A 26,327-nucleotide genomic window follows, 5' to 3' on the forward strand; every position below is an offset into this window, starting at 1 on the left:
TCACCCCTTCTATAGATTTAGTCCATCGGGGTGATGTTTCTTAAAAGTTGGTATAAGTGAGTCTGTCAGGAGGTTTTACAGTTCTCAGTGATCGGCGCAAAGCCGGTTGGGGTGCCTCTAGGGGAGTGGATTCTGGTTCCTCCGCTGTCAGGGCCTCCGCAGTGTCTTCCAGGTTATCTGCAGTGTCCTCCAGGTTAAAGTTGGGTATTGATACCTCTGGGCGTCCTGTCTCTTTGTAGTGTAGGTCTTCATCGGGTAGTCTCCCATCGTTCTCTCCGCTCCCCGAGGGAGCGAGGTCTTTTATGGAAACAGTGTCCTCTCGCCCGTCAGAGTATTCGATATAGGCGTACTGAGGGTTTGCATGGAGGAGCTGTACCTTTTCCACAAGGGGGTCCGTTTTATGGCCTCTCACGTGCTTCCGCAATAGTACTGTACCCAGAGACGTCAGCCACGCGGGTAGAGATATGCTCGAGGTGGATTTCCGGGGGAAAACGAACATCTTTTTGTGAGGGGTGGCGTTAGTGGCTGTACATAACAGAGACCTTATGGAGTGGAGCACGTCTGGGAGGACTTCCTGCCAGCAGGAGGTCGGAAGGCTTTTGACTTTAAGGCTAACGTGACAGCCTTCCAAACAGTAGCATTCTCCCTTTCCACTTGCCCATTACCCCGGGGGTTGTAGCTAGTGGTTCTGCTAGTGGCTATCCCCTTTGAGAGCAAGAACTGGCGCAGTTCGTCACTCATAAATGACGTCCCCCTATCGCTGTGTATGTAGTTCGGCATGCCAAACATGCAGAATAGATTACAGAGACACTTGATGACCGTGGCACTGGTCATGTCTGGGCAGGGAATGGCGAAGGGGAAGCGGGAATATTCATCGATGATATTGAGGAAGTATACGTTACGGTCGGCAGAGGGAAGGGGTCCCTTGAAGTCCAGACTTAGGCGCTCGAATGGCCGTGTGGCTTTGATAAGGTGTGCACGGTCAGGCCTGTAGAAACGAGGCTTGCATTCCGCACAGATGCGGCAGGCTCTGGTCATTGCCCTGACCTCCTCGATGGAGTGGGGCAGATTGCGGGACTTTATAAAATGGTATAGTCGGGTGACCCCTGGGTGACAGAGGTCGTTGTGGAGACCCTATAATTTGTCCGTATGAATGCTGGCACACATTCCCCGCGATAGGGCATCTGGGGGTTCATTAAGGGCTCCCGGCCTGTACATAATATCATAGTCGAACGTGGATAGTTCGATCCTCCACCTGAGTATTTTGTCCTTCTTGATTTTCCCCCTTTGTTATTAAACATGAAAGCCACCGACCGCTGGTCGGTGAGCAGGGTGAAACGTTTGCCGGCTAGGTAGTGTCTCCAGTGCCGCACTGCCTCCACTATAGCCTGTGCCTCCTTTTCGACAGAAGAGTGCCTGATTTCAGGTCCCTGAAGGGTTCGGGAGAAGCAGGCCACAGGTCTCCCAGCCTGATTGAGGGTCGCAGCTAAGGCAAAGTCTGACGCATCGCTTTCGACTTGAAAGGGAATGCATTCGTCCACTGCACACACTGCAGCCCTTTCAATGTCCTGTTTAATACTGGTGAAAGCCTCCCGAGCTTCAGCAGATAGTGGGAAGGACGTCGACTTAATGAGGGGTCGGGCCTTATCAGAGTAATTGGGCACCCATTGGGCATAATACAAAAAAAATCCCAGGCACCTTTTCAAAGCTTTGGGATTGTGTGGCAGGGGCAGTTCCTTTAGGGGGCGTAATCGGTCAGGGTCCGGTCCAATTACCCCATCTTCCACCACACAGCCGAGGATACAGAGACGGGTTGTGTTGAAGACACATTTGTCTTCGTTGTAGGTTAGATTCAGCTTTAGGGCAGTTTTTAAAAATCTCGCAAGATTTAGATCGTGGTCTTGCTGGTTGTGCCCGCAGATAGTGACATTGTCCAGATAGGGGTAGGTAGCTTGTAGTTTATTCTCGTCAACCATGCGGTCCATCTCACGTTGGAAGACCGAGACCCCATTTGTTACCCCGAAGGGCACTCTGAGAAAATGGTAGAGGCGTCCGTTCGCCTCAAAGGCGGTGTATGGGCGGTCCTCCGTTCTAATGGGGAGCTGGTGATACGCGGATTTGAGGTCGATAGTCGAGAAGACTCGGTATTGCGCAATCTGGTTGACCATTTCTGATATGCGGGGTAAAGGGTAGGCGTCCAGCTGGGTATAAATATTAACAGTCTGGCTGTAGTCAATTACCATCCATTTCTTTTTGCTATTTTTAACTATGACTACTTGGGCACGCCACGGGCTGGTACTGCATTCAATAATGCCTTCCCGCAGGAGTCTGTCCACTTCCGCCTTGATAAAGTGTCTGTCTTCCAGACTGTACCGTCTACTTTTGGTCGCTATGGGCCTACAGTTCGGAGCGAGATTAGCGAATAAAGAGGGCGGGCTGATTTTTAAGGTTGATAGGCCACAGACTGTGAGTGGCGGCTGGGACCCGCCATATGCTAGCGTGACACTTTCGTGGTGGCACTGGAAGTCCAGGCCCAAGATTACATTAACACATTTTTCTGGCATCACGAGGAGTTTTAAATCCTTGTAGTCCGTGCCTTTTACAGTCAGTGTTACCACACAGTAGCCCAAAATGTCCGAAGTGTGGGGCTTAGCAGCCATAGCAATTCTGCTCCGTGTAGGGGTTACCGTTAATGAGTGCCGCCGTACCAGGCTAGGGTGGATAAAACTCTTGGTACTCCCACAGTCAATTAAACATTTTGTTAAATTCCCGTTTACCTGTATGTCCATCATGGATTTTGTCAACGGGTGTGGCCTGGATTGATCCACCGTGATCGAAGCCACTGTTGGGCCCTGGGCGGCCGTTGAGTCGGGAAAAGATGGCGGATCCCAAGATGGCAGCCCGCATGGCACGCACGAGGCGGTGACGGAGTTGGAAATCGGATTCCCCCTGCAGACTTTGCTAAAATGCCCCTTTTTCTTACATTTGAAGCATGTAGCGTCCTTCGCTGGGCATCGTTGTCTGGGGTGCTTGGCCTGGCCGCAGAAGTAGCATTTCGGGCCTCGAGACATTGCCGCTGTAGTAGGACTCCTGGGTGAACTTCTGTGTGGGGACTCCGGCGGCGTAGAGCTGGTCTGAGACCTGGATGGGGAAGATGGCTGATTCCAAGATGGCGGCCCCCTCGGCGCGCACGAGGCGGTGAGGGCCGCATGGCCGGAGGAATAAGAGTCAGAGTTTTTCTGGGCCACGTCCAGCGATCGCGCAGTGGTCACTGCCTTTTTTAAGTCCAGGACCTCCTTCTCCAGCAGTCTCTGCCGGATATAATTCGATTTGAGGCCCGTGATGAAGGAATCGCGGACCAATTCGCCAGAGTACGCGTTGGCCGTCACGGCCTTGCAGTTACAGTCCCGGACCAGGTCCTTTAGGCCCTGTAAGAAATCGTCCATTGATTCCTCAGGTCGCTGCCTGCGTGTAGCCAGCAGATGTCTGGCGTACACTTCGTTTACTGGCCTCTGGTATTGGGCCTTCAGGATAGTGATGGCCTCCATGTAAGAGGTGGCGTCTCGGATGAACGAATAAATCCGATGACTTACGCGAGTAGTCAGTAGACTCAGTTTATCTACCTCGCTAGCGGATGAGGCCCCCGCGAAGAGTTCGAAGCATTTGAGCCAGTGTCCAAATTGATTTGATGCTTCAGCAGAATGTGGATCCAAGTCCAGACGCTCTGGTTTTAGGAGTCGATCCATCCTAGTATTCTTTAGTGATTAAAATTGATGGGCCTTCAATAACCACAAAACTAGAAGTTATAGACTTAAACAAGTTGGCTTTTAATCACTAAGATCAGAGCTAACATCTCAACACGCCGACCGGTTCACAGGAATGAGTCATACAGATCCTGGGATCTTTATGTAAGAGAAGTCGGGGCGGAGCCAAGAGCCAAGACCTGGAACCTCCCAGGTTAGTCGGGAAAGAGGAAGTGAAACTATACACAGTGGGGGAGGGTAATATACATGAGTGCAAAACGAATACAGGATCAAGACAAACAGATTTCATTACACATTCATATTCTGAAACTGCCTGTTCTCCACATCTCTTCTGATGTTTGGCTTAACCAAATCCAAGCGGCATCGTAGTCTTCGATTGAAGAACATCATGGCTGGAGTTTGGTTGGTAACCGCATGTGTCGCATTCCGGTAGGCAAACAAAAAGTTATCCACCTTGTGTTGTAGGGGTATGTCTTCATTACACATTGCCTTGATAGCCTTCTTGAATGTTTGAACGAACCTCTCAGCCAATCCATTGGTGGCTGGATGATATGGGGCGGATGTGTAATGCTTAACACCATTGTTCTTTAAGAACCTCCGGAACTCTTCAGACACAAACTGTGGTCCATTGTCGGAGCAAATCTGTTCAGGCAGCCCATTTCTGGCGAATATGGTTCGTAAGACTGTGATAGTTTTTTCTGTGGTGGTTGAGGACATTTTTATTGCCTCTGGCCACGTTGAATGTGCATCCACCGCAATTAAAAACATCGAGTCCATAAATGGACCAGCAAAGTCAATGTGCACCCTTTGCCATGGAGATGAGGGCCACTCCCATGGATGTAGAGGGGCTTGTGGTGGGGCGTTTTGGACCTTCTGGCATCCTGTACAGCTCTTGGTCATCTCTTCGATTTCTCTATCGATTCCCGGCCACCACACAAACGCTCTGGCTAAGTTTTTCATTTTTACCCCTCCCAGATGACCCTCATGAAGCTCATTGAGCAGCCTATCCTTCAATTTGAGTGGAATTACTACTCTGGATCCACACATCAAGGTTCCTCTGCACACTGACAGCTGTTCTCTTCTCGGCGAGAATGCTGGCAGCAGTGGTTCGCCATGTGCTGGCCATCCCTTCACCGTTAAATCATAGACCCAGGAGAGTGTCGGGTCATTTCGTGTTTCCTTTTCTATGTTTGCATTCGTCACAGGTAGACATTCGACTATGGTCGAGTGGAATATCTCCACTGGATCCACTGCAGGTGCTTCTTCCACCGTCGGCAACGGTAGGCGCGACAATCCATCAGCATTCCCATGCTGTTTAGTTCCTTTGTACTCGATGTCATATTGGTGTGCCCCTAGGAAAAGGGACCACCTCTGTAGCCGTTGTGCTGTCATTATCGGGACGCCCTTCTGAGGGTTGAAAATGGAAAAAAGACGTTGATGATCAGTTAGTAGAGTAAATTTCTGACCGTGCAGGTAGTGATTGAACTTCTTCACCCCCCATACCAGGCTGAGGGCCTCTCTGTCAATCTGGGCGTAGTTACGCTCGGCTGAAGTTAACGAGCGTGACGCAAAAGCTATCGGCCTCTCTGAACCATCAAGGAATTTATGTGACAGTACCGCTCCAATGCCGTAGGGAGACGCATCACATGCCAGTCTTATCGGTAGTTGAATGTTTAAATGTCTTCATCTAAATGTACACTCTCGGGAGCCGCAAGCCTACATTTCGTTGTACTGCACTTGTGCACTAACAATGACAATAAAAATTGATTTGATTTGATTTGATTTTGATTTTTTGGGGTTGTAGTGAACCAATACTTCTCTTGAAGTGATTAGGTCTTTACTCTTCTGAAAGGCCCGCTTACATTCATCGCTCCATTTCCATGCTACTCCAGTTTGTAGTAGGGCGTTCAGTGGGTGCAGAATTGTGGACAATTTCGGCAAAAACTTATGGTAGTAATTCACCAATCCGAGGAATGACTTCAGTTACGACACATTTTCAGGCGCTGGAGCCTTAACTACTGCTTCAATTTTGTCAGGGGACTTATGTAACCCCTCTTCATCAATCACGTGGCCACAATACGATATCTGTTTCTTAAAAAAATCGCACTTGGGGCGATTGGCTCGTAGCCCATGTTCTCTTAGTCTAGTGAGCACCTGCTCTAGGTTGGCAAGGTGTTCACTGTCATCTTCACCTGTCACTAGGATGTCGTCCAAGTAACACTGAGTCCCCGGAATCCCTTGCAGGACTTGTTCCATCGCTCTTTGCCATATCGCCGGAGCTGATGCTACTCCGAATACCAGTCGATTATACTGGTAAAGACCTTTGTGAGTGTTTATCATGAGATACTTCCTAGAGGATTCTTCAACCTCCATCTGCAAATATGCTTGTGCTAGGTCAATTTTTGTAAAACGCTTCCCTCCAGATAGTGAGGCGAAAATATCTTCTATCCTCGGGAGAGGATATTGTACTGTGTGAAGGACTGGGCTCACCGTCACCTTGAAGTCCCCACAGATGTGAACCTTCCTTGGCTCCTCAGACTTATTGTTTAGCGTTTTCTTCATGACAGGAACGATGGGTGTCGCCCACTCGCTCCAGTCTACCTTAGATAACACGCCTGCATTCTCCAGATTCTCCAGCTCTGCCTCGACGGCTGGGCGAATTGCATATGGTACCGGTCTTGCTTTGAAAAACTTGGGAATTGCATTCTCTTCTATTTTTATCGAGGCGGTTACGCCTTTAAGAGTTCCCAGTTCTTGTTGAAATGCCTCTTTGGCGTTAGCTAAGATTTTTGACAATCGTCCAGGTGTGACGTCGTCATCCTTTTTACCAGCCACCATCAGTGCCTGAATGGAGTGCCAGTCTAAACATATCTTTCTGATCCATTCACGTCCCAATAACGGTGGTCCACCATCTTGCAGTATGTACAGATACAATTTCTGTATTTCCTTACCGTTGTATTCGACAGGCACCCTTATTTTCCCTCTGGGGTATACTTTTTGCCCCGTATACGTCTTCAAGACAATGGATGTCTCTTTCAAGGGTATGTGTGAGAATAGCCGCTCGTAGTCTCGTCGATTCATGACGGTCAGGGCTGATCCTGTATCCAATTCCATTTTGACTTGGGACCCTGCTATCGTGAGGGTGACCCAAATGGTTCAGTGATCCTCTTTTGCGACTACGTTGTGAAGTTTGAGACAACTTAGTCTCTTGTTCCCGGATTCACTATCGCTCATCTGGTCTTCGGGACTACTGTCCGTCATCTTTTGTACTTTCCTGTACTGTTCCTTAGTAGCCTTTTTGTTGTCGTTAGTCTTCTTCCCAGACGTGCAAACTCGTGCAATGTGTCCCATCTTTCCACATTGCCTGCATATTTTGTCCTTGGACCAGCAGTCCTTCTGGTCATGGGTTGTTCTGCCGCAGCGATAACATTTTTCAAATCCCCGTGTCATTTCGTGGGTGCCGTATTCCTGTGGCTTTTGCTGTATTTCCGCAGCTCCCCTTGCTGCTGCTTCATACGATACTGCCACGCTGAAAGCCTTATCTAGCGTCAGCTCTTTCTCTGAGAGTAACCTCTTCTGGGTTCCTTCACTCAGGAGTCCACAGACAAATTTGTCCCGTAGGGTACCTGCCAGTCCTGCTCCGAACTGGCAGTGCTTTGATAGCTTGCGTAGTTCCGTAAGGTAATCAGCATTGCTCTCATCTTTATGCTGATTTCTCCTGTGGAATTTAAATCTTTCTGCTATCAGCAGCGATGTAGGATTTAGGTGTTCCTGTAGGATATCAACAATTTCGTTAAAACTCTTCGCCATCGGTTTGGCTGGAGTAATCAGGTTCCGCAATAAGCCGTACGTTCTTGCGCCCATTAAGTTTAGTAGTACCGATGCCTTTTTCTCATCGGCTACTTCGTTTGCCTCGCTATATACTTCGACTCTTTCCACATACGTGGTCCAGTCTTCTATTGCACTATCGAAGGCAGTGATATTGCCAGTCTTCGGCATCTTGGAAATCTAAGATGGCGCCTCCCGTGCTTTGCCTTCTTCCCCGATTTAACAAAATGGCGTCCCCCGTGCTTTCCGTCTTCTCCGCTGCTGCTAGTGCTGTTGCTGGCGTTTTATGCCTTGATGGCGACGCCCTATGGTCTTCGCACACTTCCCCCCGCGCTGCTGCTAACGCCGCTCTCCGCGGTTCCCGTGGCAAACTGCAGCTCCTCGCGGCTTTCTGCGCTTCTAATTTCTTTTATTTCCCCGTCGTCGGAGCAACCCTGCGGGACACTTTCCTCCCTCTTCTCGGGTCTGTACGCTGCCCGGCTTCGTAGCACCGGCCGCGCCCTGTGTGCTCCACCCTCTCTCCTCTTCCCGACAATGCTGCTCGGCCCCGTTGAAAAGCCACCCGATCAAGCTCTAGCCCGCCGCAGCCCAGGAAGGATCAGTGTACTACCTGCCACCAGCCCGATTAGCTGGAACACCATCGACAGGATAACCAAGCCCCGCTCTCGACAGCCTCTCCTGCAAATCTTTCACTCCGATGAATCAGAGGCGGTTGCCCACGGTCGACGCCCGTTTCTTCTGATTGTTTTATTTATTTATTTTTTCTTTCTTCCTTCTGGCCTCGACCTCTGACAACTTCGCTTCAGGGATGGATCCCCATGAGGTGGTGCAGACTGTAGGTAAGTTCAGATCTGCTCGTCGCTAGTATTATGTCCGTGTGTAATTGAGACACGGACTGCAGGAGTTGGTTATAACAGGTCTTTACTGAGTGGAGACAAACTGCAACTAACTATGCAAAATTACTACACAGGCTTATATACAGGGGTGGTCACTACTGGTACTGCAGTATACAGGGGCTGCAGAATATAGTTCCTTCTGCAAAGTACATACACTACACCAATCACTTAATACACGCCAGGTATGTCCAATCACTTAATACACCCCGGGTATGTCCAACCCGTTAATACACTCCAGGTATCTCCAATCCCTTAATACACTCCAGGTATCTCCAATCCCTTAATACACTCCAGGTATGTCCAATCACTTAATAAACTCCAGGTAGCCCAAAACACTTAATTCACTCCAGGTATCTCCAATCCTTTAATACACTCCAGGTATCTCCAATCCCTTAATTCACTCCAGGTATCCCCAATCCCTTAATACACTCCAGGTATCCCCAATCCCTTAATACACTCCGGGTATCTCCAACCCGTTAATACACTCCGGTATCTCCAATCCTTTGATTTGGGGGTGTTTCCATTGGTGCGGTTAGGCAATGTTCTATATTAATATCTATATTAATGACTTGGATGAAGGGACCGAGTGTACTGTAGCCAAATTTGCTGATGATACAAAGATAGGTGGGAAAGCAAGTTGTGTAGAGGACACAAGGAATCTGCAAAGGGATATAGACAGGCTGAGTGAGTGGGCAAACATTTGGCAGATAGAGTATAACGTGGGAAAATGTGAGGTTATCCACTTTGGTAAGAAAAATAAAAAAGCAAATTATTATTTAAATGGAGGGAGATTACAAAATGCTGCAGTACAGAGGGACCTGGGGGTCCTTGTGCATGCAACACAAAAAGTTAGCATGCAGGTACTGTTGTATCCGTGTGTTAATGGAGACACGGAATGCAGGAGTTGGTTTAACAGGTGTTTACTGAACAAAGTCTGGAGGTGAACTAAAAGATACAAGACGCTATACAGGCTTATATACCCGAGCGGTCACTACCAGTATTACAGTACACAGGGGCTCTTAAAGGTACATACACTACAATTCCTCCCCTTTTAGATAATTAGTACATAACATTTTAAGTAATCATTAATTAACATGTTTACAAGAACAAGAATCTACACATTTGCTGCAGTTAATCAATTATAAGTCAGTCTCTCTGGAGGCTTCCTGACTCGGTCCGGATAACGCCTCGGTGGTGTAGTAGTTTTCGGTGGTGTAGTAGGTTCTTTTGGCAAGGTCGATTCGGCTTGAATGCCAGTGTCGGGTTCATCTGGTTCCAGTATCACCGGATCGGAGGTAGATACTATGGGTATCTCTGCTTCATCATTAGGCGTATAGAGTTGTGGTGTAGGTTGTCCCTTTTCGGATGACTCTATGATCTGGTCAGCATGGCGCCTTATTATGTTTTCTCCAATGTCCACGGTATACATCAGCGGTCCTAGTCGTGTGCAAATAGTTCCAGGCTGCCATTTCTTGGTACGGTAGTCCCGGGCCAAAACTTGTTGACCTATCTGGAAGGTTCTAGTTGGCCTTTCATTCATGCCTTGAAATTGCTGGTTCTCTACGTCCCTTCTGATGTTTGGCTTGATCAAATCCAGCCGGCATAAGAACATAAGAAATAGGAGCAGGAGTAGGCCAATCGGCCCCTCGAGCCTGCTCCGCCATTCAATAAGATCATGGCTGATCTGATCCTAACTGCCAATCCACTATCACAGAACCATCTCCTGCATCTAACAGAATTAGACACACAAAATAGGAGCAGGACCAGGCTACACGGCCCCTGGGCCCGCTCCGCTACCCACAGGGCCATGACCGATCCGAACCTAGACTCATGTCCAAATTCCTGCCCGCTCCCCGTAACCCTTAATTCCCTTTACTTCTAGGAAACTGTCTATTTCTGTTTTAAATTTATGTAATGATGTAGCTTCTACAGTTTTTTGGGGCAGCATATTCCATGGACCTACCACCCTCTGAGTGAAGTAGTTCCTCCTCATCTCAGTTTTGAAAGAGCAGCCCCTTATTCTAAGACTATGCCCCCTAGTTCTAGTTTCACCCATCATCGGGAACATCTTCCCTGCATCCACCCGATCCAACCCCTTCACAATCTTATATGTTTCAATAAGATCGCTTCTCATTCTTCTGAACTCCAATGAGTAGAGTCCCAATCTACTCAACCTCTCCTCATATGTCCATCCCCTCATCCCCGGGATTAACCGAGTGAACCTTCTTTGTACTGACTCGAGAGCAAGTATGCCCTTAAGTATGGACACCAAAACTGTACGCAGTATTCCAGGTGCGGTCTCATCTTAGCCTTCTACTGAAAAACATCATGGCAGGAGTTTGGTTTGTAACCACATGTGTTGCATTCCTGTATGCAAACAAGAAGTTATCTACCTTATGTTGTAGATTTATGTCTTCATTACCCATGGCCTTTATGGCCTTCTTGAAGGTCTGGACAAACCTTTCAGCTAATCCATTGGTGGTGGGATGGTATGGGGCGGACGTGTAGTGCTTAACCCCATTGTTTTTTTAAGAACTTCCTGAAATCTTCGGACACAAATTGCGGTCCATTATCAGAACAGATCTGTTCAGGCAGCCCATTCCTGGCAAATATGGTCCTTAATACTGTGATGTTTTTTTCCGTGGTGGTGGAGGACATCTTTATTACCTCCGGCCACTTGGAGTGTGCATCAACCGCGATTAAGAACATTGAGTCCATAAATGGACCAGCAAAGTCGATATGTACCCTTTGCCATGGAGATGAGGGCCACTCCCATGGATGTAGAGGGGCTTGTGGTGGGGCGTTTTGGACCTTCTGGCATCCTAGACAGCTCTTGGTCATTTCTTCGATGTCTCCATCGATACCTGGCCACCACACAAACGCTCTGGCTAGGTTCTTCATTTTCACTCCACCCAGATGCCCCTCGTGAAGCTCCTTTAGCACTTTATCCTGGAGTTTGGGTGGAATCACCACTCTGGATCCACACATCAAGGTTCCTCGGCACACTGACAGCTGTTCTCTTCTTTGCGAGAATGCTGGCAACAGTGGTTCGCCATGTGCTGGCCATCCCTTCACCGTTAAATCATAGACTCGTGAGAGAGTCGGGTCATTTCTCGTTTCCTTTTCAATGGTAGAATTTGTTACTGGTAGACATTCCACTATGGTTGAGTGGAACATCTTCTCTGGGTCCACTGTAGGTGCCTCTTCTACCGTTGGCAACGGTAGGCGCGATAAACCATCAGCATTCCCATGCTGTTTTGATCCTTTGTATTCTATGTCATATTGGTGTGCCCCTAGGAAAAGGGACCACCTCTGTAGCCTTTGCGCTGTCACAATGGGAACACCCTTTTTAGGGTTGAATATGGAGACGAGGGGTTGATGGTCAGTCAACAAGGTAAATTTTTGTCCGTGTAGGTAATGGTTGAATTTCTTCACTCCCCACACCAGGCTGAGTGCTTCCCTGTCGATCTGGGCTTAGTTACACTCAGCTGAGTTCAATGAGCGTGACGCAAAAGCAATCGGCCGCTCCGAGCCATCAGGGAATCTATGCGATAATACCGCTCCTACGCCGTAAGGGGATGCATCGCACGCCAGTCTGATTGGCAGTGATGGGTTGTAATGAGCCAACACTTCCTTGGACGTGATCAAGCCTTTGCATTTATGGAAGGCACGTTTACAGTCTTCGCTCCATTTCCAAATCACTCCCGTTTGTAGCAGTGCGTTAAGAGGGTGCAGAACAGTTGACAAGTTTGGTAAAAATTTATGATAGTAATTTATCAATCCCAGGAACGACCTTAATTGTGAGACATTTTCAGGTGCTGGGGCTTTTATGACCGCTTCAATTTTTTCAGGTGACTTATGCAACCCTTCTTCGTTAATTATATGGCCACAATATGATATTTGTTTCTGGAAAAATTCGCACTTGGGGCGATTTGCTCGTAGGCCCCGTTCTCTCAGCCTAGTGAGCACCTGCTCCAAATTGGCACGGTGCTCATTGTCGTTTTCTCCTGTTACAAGGATGTTGTCTAGGTAGCATTGAGTCCCCGGAATCCCTTGCAGGACTTGCTCCATAGCTCTTTGCCAGATAGCTGGAGCTGATGCTACTCCGAAAACCAGCCGATTGTACTGGTACAGGCCTTTGTGTGTGTTTATCGTGAGATACTTTTTAGAGGCCTCCTCAACCTCCATCTGTAGATATGCCTGTGCCAAGTCAATTTTGGTGAAACGTTTCCCTCCGGATAGTGAGGCGAAAATATCTTCTATCCTCGGAAGAGGATACTGTACCGTGTGAAGGACCGGGTTTACAGTCACCTTGAAGTCCCCACAGATGCGAATTTTTCTCTGTTCTTCAGATTTATCATTATTCAACGTTTTCTTCATGACCGGGACGATGGGTGTTGCCCACTCGCTCCAATCTACCTTGGATAACACGCCTGCCTTTTCCAAATTCTCCAGCTCTGCCTCGACTGCTGGACGAATTGCGTATGGCACCGGCCTTGCCTTAAAAAACTTGGGAATTGCCGCATCTTCCACTTTTATTGAGGCGGTGACGCCTTTCAAGGTTCCTAGTTCCTGTTGAAACACTTCTTTGGCGTTGGCCAAGATGTTTTTTAATCGTTCAGGTATGACGTCATCATCATTTTTTTTCTTACTGGCCACCATCAGTGCCTGAATGGAGTGCCAGTCTAAACGTATCTTCCTGATCCATTCACGTCCCAACAGCGGTGGACCACCATCTTGCAGAATGTATAAATACAACTTCTGTATTTCCTTGCCGTTGTATACAACAGGCACCCTTATTTTCCCTCTGGGGTATACTTTCTGCCCCGTATATGTCTTCAAGATAATGGATGTGTCTTTCAAAGGTATATGCGGAAATAGCCGCTCGTAATCCCGTCGACTTATGACGGTCAGAGCTGATCCTGTATCTAGCTCCATTTTAACTGGGGACCCCGCTATCGTGAGGGTGTGGTAAACCACGTTCACTATCGTATCACTGTTAGTAGTTAGCACTGTTCACCACTGTTCGTTATAACTGTATCACTGACCACTATTGTATCACGGTACGAGGTCGCCTCTTGCCACACTGCTATACCTGGGATGACCACTGCCGACTCCGCCTTGGCTCCACCCACCAGGCCAGGTATAAAGGTGAGCGACTGGCTGGTATTCCTCCTGCTTGGATCGGATCACCCACGAGAGTGGGCTCTGTTATTTAGTCAATAAAAACCTTTAGTCACCTTCGTAACTCTTCGCCTTTTATTGGAGGAATTGATAGGTATATCAATTTTATTGACTAAATTTAATGATGTCCGACAACGAGTCACAACCGGCGGAGGAGCCACCAGCGCAGCTCCCAGGAGCACAGCCACACCAGCCAGCTTGGCTGCGAGCCCTCAGACCGCCGTACCTGGACCTGAACCCACGAGCAGCAAACTCAGCCGCAGACTTTAAACACTGGCTGGTCTGCTTCGAATCATACCTGAGAGAATCCAGCGTCCCTCAGGCATCCAAACTAAGTGTCCTGCAGGCACAACTGAGCCCGAGAGTATACACTCTCATCGAGGACATGACTACCTACGAGACCGCCATCAACCTGCTGAAACAGAAGTACCGGACCCCGGTAAACTACATGTACGCTAGGCACCTCCTAAGATCACGGCCGCAACAGCCAGGAGAATCAGTAGCCGAATTCTCACAGGCGCTATATGCACTCGCCAGGAACTGTGACTTTAAATCGGTGTCGGCAGCCGAAAATACTGAAGATAATATCCGCGACGCATTCCTGAAAGGCCTACGGTCCGAGTACTCACGGCAAAGACTGCTGGAAGCTAAAGACCTCAGCATGGAAAAAGCTGAAGCCCTCGCTATCTCCCTGGAAGTGGCCCACCAAGATCAGGAAGCATTCATCAGGTACTGCTCGCGACCCTGGGACTCGGGCCCGACCCCTACCACAGCACCCTTCCCAGCGCCGCCCCCGGGACCTACCTCTGCGTCGGCGTCCCGGACCCGACCGGCCCCGCCACCCGCGGCACCGGCCCCGACATCGGGCATCCGCGATCGGGCCGCCGGCTGTTTTTATTGTGGCCAGGAGAAGCACCCGAGGTCGCGCTGCCCAGCCAAGAACTCCATATGCAAAACCTGCCTGAAGAAAGGCCACTTCTCCAAGGCCTGCAGGAGCGGATCCTCCGAGGCCAGCAGTGCCGCATGCGAACTATGGGGGCGGCCATCTTTGTTTAGGGCAACTGAGGCCAGCATCCCCACACATGAGTCATGGGGGCGGCCATCTTTGATTAAGGCAACCGACCCCAATAGTGCCTCATGGGGCCCTACCTCGTGGGAGACGCCATTTTACTCACCACGCCCGACCGCCTCGCCCGCAGATGACAACGACTCGCTCAGCTACACACTAGCTTCCGTCACCCTGGACCAAGCCCGCCCGCACCATCTGTCCAAGTCAATGATGGACATCAAAGTGAACGGCCACGCCACGACCTGCCTGTTCGACAGCGGAAGCACGGAGAGCTTCATCCACCCAGACACGGTGAGCCACTACTCCCTCTCTGTCCTACCAACGTGCAGCCGAATCTCGATGGCATCGAGGTCCCACGCCACGGACATCAGCGGCTACTGTGTCGTGACCCTGTCGGTTAAGGGCACGGAGTATAAAAACTTTAAACTCCTCGTCCTCCCCCATCTCTGCGCTGCCGTCCTACTAGGGCTGGACTTCCAATCCCACCTCCAAAGCGTAACCCTAGCATACGGTGGACCCCTCCCCCCACTCACAGTCAACAACCAGCAAACGTTAAACCGCCCACCGCGTAACACCTGCAGCCTCTCCACCCTCAAGGTCCCGCCACCCTCTCTGTTTGCTAACCTTACCCCTGACTGCAAACCCGTCGCTACCAAGAGCAGGCGGTATAGCGCCGGGGACAGAGCCTTCATTAGCTCTGAGGTGCGGCGCCTCCTGAAAGAGGGCATTATCGAGGGGAGCAGCAGCCCCTGGCGTGCCCAGGTCGTAGTCGTAAAGACCGGCGATAAAAACCGCCTGGTCATCGACTACAGCCAGACCATAAACAGATATACCCAGCTGGACGCATACCCCCTCCCCCGCATATCTGACATGGTCAATCAGATTGCACAGTATAAAGTATTCTCGACCATCGACCTGAAGTCGGCCTACCACCAACTCCCTATCCACCCTGAGGACCGCCAGTATACCGCCTTCGAGGCGAATGGGCGCCTATACCACTTCCTTAGGGTCCCCTTCGGTGTCACTAATGGGGTCTCGGTCTTCCAAAGGGAGATGGACCAGATGGTTGACCAGAACGAACTGCAGGCTACATTCCCCTACCTAGATAACGTCACTATCTGCGGCCGCGACCGGCAGGAACATGACGCGAATCTGGAGAAATTCCTCCGTACGGCCCAACGGCTGAACCTCACCTACAATAAGGAGAAATGCGTGTTTAACACCACGCGCCTTGCCATCCTCGGCTGCGTAGTGGAGAACGGAATCATCGGCCCCGACCCAGAAAGAATGCGCCCCCTCATGGAGCTACCCCTCCCCCACTGCCCTAAAGCACTTAGGAGAACCCTGGGGCTTTTCGCCTACTATGCCCAATGGGTACCCAATTACGCGGACAAAGCCAGACCCCTCCTGAAAGCCACTTCCTTCCCCCTCACGGAGGAGGCGTGCGCGGCCTTCTCCCTCATTAAGGGAGACATAGCCAAGGCCACGATGCACGCAGTGGACGAGTCCATCCCCTTCCAGGTGGAGAGCGACGCATCTGACTTCGCCTTAGCCGCCACCCTAAACCAGGAGGGGAGGCCAGTGGCCTTCTTCTCAAGGACCCTACAGGGCCCCGAGATCCGACATTCGTCGGTCGAGAAAGAGGCCCAGGCGATCGTGGAGGCAGTACGGCGCTGGAGGCACTACCTGGCAGGCAAACGATTTACCCTCCTCACCGACCAGCGTTCGGTGGCTTTCATGTTTAATAACAAGCTGAAGGGCAAAATCAAGAATGACAAGATTTTGAGATGGAGAATCGAGCTCTCCACCTACGATTATGAGATCTTGTACCGGCCAGGCAAGCTGAACGAATCCCCTGATGCCCTTTCACGAATGACATGCGCCAGCGCGCATATCGATAGGCTTCAGACCCTCCACGACCAGCTCTGCCACCCCGGAGTCACCAGACTCTACCATTTCATTAAGGCCCGCAACCTGACCTACTCCATCGAGGAGGTCAGGACCATGACCAGGAACTGCCAGACCTGTGCGGAGTGCAAACCGCACTTCTATAGGCCGGACCGAGCAAGCCTGATCAAGGCCACCCGCCCCTTCGAGCGCCTGAGCATCGACTTTAAGGGGCCCCTCCCGTCCTCTGACCGTAATGTGTACTTCCTCAACATCGTTGATGAGTACTCCCGTTTCCCCTTTGCCTTCCCCTGCCCCGACATGACCAGTAGCACGGTCATTAAGTGCCTGAATGCCCTCTTCGCCTTGTTCGGGTTCCCGAACTATATACACAGCGACCGGGGCTCCTCCTTCATGAGCGAGGAACTCCGGCAATTCCTCCTAGAGAGAGGTATTGCAGCAAGCAGGACCACCAGCTACAACCCCAGAGGTAACGGTCAGGTGGAAAGAGAGAACGCGGCGGTATGGAAGGCCGTCCTCAGCCTTAAAGTCTAAGGGCCTCCGAACCTCCCGCTGGCAAGAAGTCCTCCCGACAGCGCTGCACTCCATCCGGTCATTACTTTGCACGGCCACTAACACCACCCCCCCATGAACGAATGTTCGTTTTCCCCAGGAAGTCGACTACGGGAACCACTCTACCAACCTGGCTGACCGCCCCGGGGCCGGTCTGGCTGCGGAAACACGTGAGGGCCCATAAAACGGACCCCCTGGTCGAGAGGGTGAACCTCCTGCACGCCAACCCCCAGTACGCCTACGTGGCGTACCCAGACGGGCGGGAGGACACTGTCTCCCTACGAGACCTCGCACCCTCAGCCGATCCGGAAACACCGCCACCACCCCCCCCAACCCCAGCCCAGGTAGACGGCATGCCGGAACCCCACGAGCCCTCGCCGACCACGCAAACACCAGCATCAACACCGGATAAGGCACCAGCACCGGATAAGGCAACACCACCGCTGCGGCGATCGGAGAGGCTTACGAAGCCTCCGGACAGACTGACCTACCAGAATTGGTAGTACACTTCACCCCGCCGGACTTAATTCTAAACAAGGGGTGAATGTGGTAAACCACGTTCACTATCGTATCACTGTTAGTAGTTAGCACTGTTCACCACTGTTCGTTATAACTGTATCACTGACCACTATTGTATCATGGTACGAGGTCGCCTCTTGCCACACTGCTATACCTGGGATGACCACTGCCGACTCCGCCTTGGCTCCACCCACCAGGCCAGGTATAAAGGTGAGCGACTGGCTGGTATTCCTCCTGCTTGGATCGGATCACCCACGAGAGTGGGCTCTGTTATTTAGTCAATAAAAACCTTTAGTCACCTTCGTAACTCTTCGCCTTTTATTGGAGGAATTGATAGGTATATCAGAGGGTAACCCAAATGGTCTGGTAATCTTCTTTGGCAATTACATTATGTAATTTGAGACAGCTTAGTCTCTTGTTTCCGGAGTCGCTATCGCTCTTCTGGTCTTCGTAGCTACTGTCCGTCATCATTTGTACCTTTCTGTACTTTTCCTTATTGATTTTTTTTCTGTCAGTGGATTTTTTGTTTCCAGATCGGCATACACGTGCAATGTGTCCCATCTTTCCGCATTGCCTGCATGCTTTGTCCTTGAACCAGCAATCCCTCTGGTCATGGGTGGATCTGCCGCAGCGATAACATCTCTCGAAACCCCGTGTCATTTCATGGGTGCCGAAGTCCTGTGGCTTTTGCTGTATCTCTGCAGCTCCTCTTGCTGCTGCTTCGTATGATACAGCCACACTGAAAGCCTTGTCCAGTGTCAAATCTTTCTCAGAAAGTAGCCTTTTCTGTGTTCCTTCACTTAGGAGACCGCAGACGAATTTGTCTCGTAGAGAATCTGCCAGTCCTGCCCTGAATTGGCAGTGCTTTGACGGCTTTCTTAATTCGATGAGGTAATCAGCGTTACTTTCATTCTTGTGCTGATTCCTCCTGAAGAATTTGAATCGTTCCGCTATCAGCAGCGGTGTTGGGTTTAAGTGCTCCTGTAGGGTATCAACAATCTCCTTAAAATTCTTGTCCATCGGTTTGGCTGGAGTGATTAAGTTTCGTAACAGCCCGTATGTCCTTGCGCCCATCAGATTTAGAAGTACCGATGCCTTTTTATCATCCTCTACTTCATTCGCTGTGCAATATACCTCCACTCTTTCCACATGTGGTCCAATCCTCTATATCACTATCGAAAGCAGTAATATTGCCAGTCTTAGGCATCCTGAAAATCAAAAATGGCGCCTCCCGCGCTTTCCTTTCTTCCCTGCCGAGAAAAAATGGCGCCTCCCACGCTTTCCCGCTGCTGCCGCTGTTGACAACGCTGTTCTCTGCGGTTTTTATTTACACAGATATTTTTAATAGTTGGAGACTCGTTCCCGCCGGACTCTCTGGGACTTTTCCCTCCCTCTGCTTGGTCCGAACGCCGACCTGCTTTGCAGCGCCGGCCGTCTCCCAAGTGCTGCACCCTCCATCTCTGTTTGCCTCCGCCTTCCGATTCGCTGCTCGGCACCGCTGCAGAGCCACCCGATCGAGCCCCAGCCCGCCGCCCAGGAAGGATTAGTGCAGTACCTGCCACCAGCCTGGCTAGCTGGTGAAAGCATAGTTTTTTTTTTTGTTTTTTTTTTCTTCTTCGACCTTTGTCTGAGGAATCGATCTCCTTGAGGTGCTGCCGAATTGCAGGTAAGTCCGTTTCCAATTCGTCGCCACTGTTGTATCCGTGTGTTAATGGAGACACAGAATGCAGGAGTTGGTTTAACAGGTGTTCACTGAACAAAGTCTGGAGGTGAACTAAAAGATACAAGACGCTATACAGACTTATATACCTGAGTGGTCACTACCGGTATTACAGTACACAGGGGCTCTTAAAGGTACATACACTACAGGTACAGCAAGTAATCAGGAAGGCAAATGGAATGTTGGCCTTTAATGCAAGGGGTTATAAAAGCAGAGAAGTCCTGCTACAACTGTACAGGGTATTGGTGAGACCACACCTGGAGTACTGCGTACAGTTTTGGTCTCCTTGTTTAAGGAGGGATATACTTCCAGTGGAGGCAGTTCAGAGAAGGTTCATGAGGTTGATTCCTGAGATGAAGGTGTTGACTTAAGAACATAAAAAATAGGGACAGGAGTAGGCCATTTGGCCCCTCGAGCCTGCTCCACCATTCAGTGAGATCATGGCTGATCTTCTGCCTCAACTCCATTCACCGTCTCTATCGTCATATCCCTTGATGCCTTTACTAGTCAGAAATCTATCGACTTCTGTTTTGAATATACCCAATGACTGAGCCTCCACAGCCCTCTGGAGTAGAGAATTCCAAAGATTCACCAATCCTTTATTCTGAGGCTGTGGCCCCTGGTTTTAGACTCTCCAGCCAAGGGAAACATTCTCCCAGCATCAAGCCCTGTAATAATTTTGTATGCTTCAATGAGATCCCCTCTCATTCTTCTGAATTCAAGAGAATACAGGCCTCGTTTACTCAATCTCTTCTCATACGACAGTCCCACCATCCCAGGAATCAATCTCGTGAACCTTCGTTGCACTCCCTCTATGGCAAGTACATCCTTCCATCGGTAAGGAGACCAAAAGTGTACACAGTACTCCAGGTGTGGTCTCACCAAGGCCCTATATAATTGGAGTAAGACTTCTTTACTCCTGTACTCAAATCCTCTTGTAATGAAGGCCAGCATACCATTTGCCTTCCTAATGGCTTGCTGCACCTGCACATTCACTTTCAGTGACTCATGTACAAGGACACCCAGATCCCTTTGAGCATCTGCATTCCCCAATCTTTCACCATTTAGGAAATACTCTGCCTTTCTGTTTTTTCTACCAAAGTGGATAACTTCACATTTATCCACATTATATTCCATCTGTCATGTTCTCGCCCACTCACTGAGCCTGTCGAGATCCCCTTGAAGCCTCTTCACATCCTCTTCACAACTGACACTGCCACCTAGCTTTGTATCATCAGCAAATTTGGAAATGTTACATTTAGTCCCCTCATCCAAATCATTGATATAGATTGTGATTAGCTAGTTGGGCCTATACTCACTGGAGTTTAGAAGAATATGAGGTGATCTTATTGAAACAGATAAGATACTGAGGGGGCTCGACAAGGTAGATGCAGAGAAGATGTTTCCCCTCATGGGGGAATCTAGAACTATAGGGCATAGTTTCAGAATAAGGGCTCGCCGATTTAAAACAGAGATGAGGAGGAATTTCTTCACAGAATCACAGAATCCCCACAGTGCAGATAGAGGCCATTTCGGCCCATCGAGCCTGCACCGACACATATCCCACCCGATCCCCGTAACCCCTACATCTTTCTTCTCTGAGGGTTGTAAATCTGTGGAATTCTCTGCCCCAGAGAGCTGTGGAGGCTGGGTCATTGAATATATTTAAGGGGAGATAGACAGATTTTTGAACAATAAGGGAGTGAAGGGTTATGGGGAGCGGGCAGGGAAGTGGAGCTGAGCCCAAAATCAGATCAGCCATGAGCTCATTAAATGGCGGAGCAGGCTCGAGGGGCCAAATGGCCGACCTGCTCCTATTTCTTATGTTCTTATGTATGTTTGGTGTGGGTTTGTTGGTGTGTGTCGGGTTGGTGGTGGTGGGGGAGATTTGAAAAGAGTTTGTGTGAAGGCATCACTCGCTGTTTCCACAGTTACTGAATAAAAACCCACAGGAACGATTGGGCTGCTGTGGGAGAGGATCCTGCGAGATAAAGGAACACCCCTTATTTCAAAACATTAACTTCAAACGTTTGGAAGCAGGCATGGTGGAGCCATCATTCATACCTGATGTAAGTGCAGAGACCAGTTTACATACTCTGGTTGGTGACCCTTGTGTGTAAGGAGGTAAGGTGTTGGAGAAGGTAAACTCTGCTGGGACAGGGGCAGTGAGCGAGCCCTGAGTTACGCGGGCAGAGAGCGTGGAGTTGGGTGGGAGTGGGGAGAAGGTGAAGAGTTGGGTGGAAGTGGAGAGGAGGTGAAGAGTTGGGTGGGAGTGGGGAGAAGGTGAAGAGTTGGGTGGGAGTGGGGAGAAGGTGAAGAGTTGGGTGGGAGTGGGGAGAAGGTGAAGAGTTGGGTGGGAGTGGGGAGAAGGTGAAGAGTTGGGTGGGAGTGGGGAGAAGGTGAAGAGTTGGGTGGGAGTGGGGAGAAGGTGAAGAGTTGGGTGGGAGTGGGGAGAAGGTGAAGAGTTGAGGGGAGAAGGTGAAGAGTTGGGTGGGAGTGGGGAGAAGGTGAAGAGTTGGGTGGGAGTGGGGAGAAGGTGAAGAGTTGAGTGGGGAGAAGGTGAAGAGTTGGGTGGGAGTGGGGAGAAGGTGAAGAGTTGGGTGGGAGTGGGGCGAAGGTGAAGAGTTGGGTGGGAGTGGGGAGAAGGTGAAGAGTTGGGTGGGAGTGGGGAGAAGGTGAAGAGTTGGGTGGGAGTGGGGAGAAGGTGAAGAGTTGGGTGGGAGTGGGGAGAAGGTGAAGAGTTGGGTGGGAGTGGGGCGAAGGTGAAGAGTTGGGTGGGAGTGGGGAGAAGGTGAAGAGTTGGGTGGGAGTGGGGCGAAGGTGAAGAGTTGGGTGGGAGTGGGGAGAAGGTGAAGAGTTGGATGGGAGTGGGGAGAAGGTGAAGAGTTGGGTGGGAGTGGGGAGAAGGTGAAGAGTTGGGTGGGAGTGGGGAGAAGGTGAAGAGTTGGGTGGGAGTGGGGAGAAGGTGAAGAGTTGGGTGGGAGTGGGGAGAAGGTGAAGAGTTGGGTGGGAGTGGGGCGAAGGTGAAGAGTTGGGTGGGAGTGGGGAGAAGGTGAAGAGTTGGGTGGGAGTGGGGAGAAGGTGAAGAGTTGGGTGGGAGTGGGGAGGCGGGCAGAGGGTCTCACCATTTAAGAAATATTCTGCTTTTCTATTTTTCCTACCAAAGTGGATAACTTCACATTTCTCCACATTATATTCCATCTGCCATGTTCTTGCCCACTTGCTTTAGCCTGTCTATATCCCTTTGCATCCTCCTCACAGCTTACTGTCCCACCTAGCTTTGTATCGTCAGCAAACTTGGATACATTACACTCGGTCCCTTCATCTAGGTCATTAATATAGATTGTAAATAGCCGAGGCCCCAACACTGATCCTTGTGGCACCCCACTAGTTACAGCCTGCCAACCTGAAAAAGATCAGTTTATCCCTACTCTGTTTTCTGTCCGTTAACCAATCCTCTATCCATGCTACTATATTACCCCCAACCCCATGAGCCCTAATCTTGTGTAATAACCTTTTATGTGGCACCTTATCGAATGCCTTTTGGAAATCCAAATATACTACATCCACTGGTTACCCTTTATCTACCCTGCTAGTTACATCCTCGAAAAACTCTAATAAATTTGTCAAACACGATTTCCCTTTCATAAAACCATGTTGACTCTGCCTAATCATGTTATGATTTTCTAAGTGCCCTGTTACCACTTCCTTAACAATGGATTCCAGCATTTTCCCAACGACTGATGTCAGGCTAACTGGCCTGTAGTTCCCTGTTTTCTCTCCCCCTCCTTTCTTGAATAGCGGTGTTACATTTGTGACATTCCAATCCGTTGGGACCGTTCTAGAATCTAGGGAATTTTGGAAAATCACAACCAATGCATCCACTATCTCTGCAGACACCTCTTTTAGAACCCTAGGGTGTAGGCCGTCAGGTCCAGGGGATTTGTCGGCTTTTAGTCCCATTAGTTTCTCTAGTACTTTTCCTCTACTTATATTAATTACGTTAAGTTCCTCACCCTCATTAGACACCATTTTTGGTATGCTTTTTGTTTCTTCTACTGTGAAGACAGATACAAAATATTTGTTTAACATTTCTGCCATTTCCTTATTCCCCATAATAATTTCTCCTGTCTCAGCCTCTAAGGGACCAACATTTACTTTTGCTAATCTCTTCCTTTTTACATACTTGTAGAAGCTCTTACAATCTGCTTTTATATTTCTTGCTAGTTTTCTCTCATTCTATTTTTTCCCTTTTTATCAATTTTTTGGTCATCCTTTGCTGGTTTCTGAAACTCGCCCAATCCTCAGGCTTACTATTATTCTTCGTAACATTATAAGCTGCTTCTTTCAATCTAATGCTATCCTTAACTTCTTTAGTTAGCCACGGTTGGATCACGTTTCCCGTGGAGTTTTTGTTTCTCAATGGAATGTATTTTTGTTGAGAACTATGAAATATTTCTTTAAATGCTAGCCACTGCTTATCTACCACTGTACCATTTAATCTATTTTTCCCAATCTACTTTAGCCAACCCGCCCCTCATACCCCTGTAATTGGCTTTATTTAAGTTTAAAACTCTAGTTTCGGACTTGGGCAAGTCACTCTCAAACTTAATGCAAAATATTATGATCACTCTGCCCCAGAAGATCCTTTACCATGAGATTGCTAATTAACCCTGTCTCATTACACAATACAAGATCTAAAATAGCCTGTTCCCTGGTTGATTCCATGACGTATTGTTCTAGGAAACTGTCCCAAATGCATTCCATGAACTCGTCCTCCAGACTACCTTTGCCAATTTGATTTGTTCAGTCTATATGAAGATTAAAGTCCCCCACGATTATTGCGTTACCTTTGTTACAAGCTCCTACTATTTCTTGATTAATATTCTGTCCAACGGTATAGCTACTGTTAGGGGGCCTATATACTACTCCCACCAGTGTTTTTTGCCCCTTGTTATTCCTTATCTCCACTCATACTGATTCTACTTCTTCATCTTCCGAGCCGAGATCCTTTCTCTCTACTGTCCTTACGTCATCCTTTATTGTCAGGGCTGCTCCCCCTCCCTTTCCATTCTGCCTGTCTTTTCGAAACGTCAAGTACCTTGGAACATTTAGTTCCCAACCTTGGTCACCTTGCAACCACGTCTCTGTAATGGCTATTAGATCAAACCCATTCATCTCTATTGTGCCACTGGTTCGTCTATCTTGTTACGAATGCTTCATGCATTCAGATAGAGCCTTTAATTTAATTTTTTTACCATTATTCCCTGCTTTGACCTGATTCTGTGCTGCACTGCTACCGTTAAACTCTCTGGCCTAGAAATTCTGTGGCGCCCCATTTGGGGCGCCAGCCTCGCTAGGGCGCCGGAAGTACCGCCCCGGAAGTAGTCGCGGCCGCCCGCCGCAAATTCACTTTCAGCGCCCCAGAGGGAAGCGCGGCGCTACTCGAGGCGCCCCGCATCCCTCTTGGGGCGCTGCAACTGAAGATCGCAGCGCAACGTGCCACAGCGCCACGCTGCGGCACAGCGCGCTGTGGTACTGCAGGCCTTCCTCCCCTTCTTAAAGGGGAGGGGCCTGCTGCAGCGCGCTCGAAGAGCGCGAGTGCCGGCAAAAGAGCCCGGCACCGAGGAGAAATGCCGAGCTCTTGGGACACAGCCGGCACTCCGCGGGGGAGGGCTCAGGAGCCCGGGGACGGCAGCGCGGAGAGGTGCTGGCAGGCGGCCAGCAAATAAAATGGCCGCACCGCACCTCAGCGCCTCTACCGCCGTGGGTAGGCCCCCCTGAACCGGTCGCAAATTGCGACCGGCGTTAAAGCAGGGGGCGCTACTAAATTTCGCGATCGGGGCGGTAGCAGGGCACTGCGCACACCGATGACGTCATCGGTAGCAGTGCAGCGCTAACAGCTAACGCCGCCATTAGCGTCCCGCTAAATTTAGTGGGAGGCATGGCCAGTGGCGCAAAACCCACTAAGTGCCCTCTTAGGGCGCTAGCGGGTGGCACAGCCCACTGAATTTCTAGGCCTCTGTCCCTTCCTGTCACACTCTGCTTACTTTTATCCAAATCGCTACACTGCTGTATTGCCTTGTCCTTTCTGTTTAGATTTCCAAATTTCCCTTCACCTGACCCCTCCACCCCCTTTTTTAATTTAAAGCCCTATCTACAGCCCTAGTTATTTGATTCGCCAGGATGCTGGTCCCAGCCCGGTTTAAGTGTAACCCGTCCCAAAGGAACAGCTCCCTCTTTTCCCAGTACAGTGTCCCATGAATTGAAACCCCTTCTTCCCACACCACTCTTTGAGCCATGCATTTAACTCTCTGATCTGTTTAACCCAATGTCAATTTGCATGTGGCTCAGGTAGCAATCCCGAGATTATTACCCTTGAGGTTCTGCTTATTAATTTAGACCCTCGCTCCTCAAACGCCCTCAGCAGAACCTCATTCTTAGTTCTACCTATGTCATTGGTTCCTAAATGGCCCACGCCAACTGGATCCACCCCTTCCCACTCCAAGTTCTTCTCTGGCCGCGAGGAAATATCCTTAACCCTGGCACCAGGCAACAGAGCCTTCGGGACTCTCTTTCGCAGCTGCAGAGAACAGTATCTATCCCCCTGACTATACTGTCCCCTACCACTACCACATTCCTTCCTTCTCCCCCGACTTGGATCACCCCCTGTACCACAGTGCCGTGGTCAGTTTGCCCATCCTCCCTGCAGTCCTTTTCCTCATCCATACAGGTAGCAAGTCTTCTTCCTTCTGAGGCAGTCCCTCGGACCTGAGGATGACTTGTTTCCACATTAAAAATGAGTTCTCAGGTGACTGATGAGTCCAATGCGGGACCTACAGTCTCTGTCACAGGTGGGGCAGACGGTGGTTGAAGGGGCTGCTGGG

General features: G+C 49.7%; 1 protein-coding gene across 1 annotated transcript in view; it reads left to right on the forward strand.

Moving 5' to 3' along the window:
* Positions 1–26,327, forward strand: part of LOC147105449 (G protein-coupled receptor kinase 6-like) — a 134,478-nt gene that overhangs the window by 91,819 nt on the left and 16,332 nt on the right. Inside the window, exon 7 of the mRNA XM_086010905.1 lies at positions 21,372–21,509. Within this exon, the coding sequence (XP_085867031.1) occupies positions 21,372–21,509 (138 nt within the window). The remainder of the gene's footprint in view (positions 1–21,371; positions 21,510–26,327) is intronic.

The sequence above is a fragment of the Somniosus microcephalus genome, chromosome 17, assembly GCF_052327205.1.
Source record: "Somniosus microcephalus isolate GS21.2 chromosome 17, FLI_Smic_1.0, whole genome shotgun sequence".
In the NCBI taxonomy this organism is placed as follows: domain Eukaryota; kingdom Metazoa; phylum Chordata; class Chondrichthyes; order Squaliformes; family Somniosidae; genus Somniosus; species Somniosus microcephalus.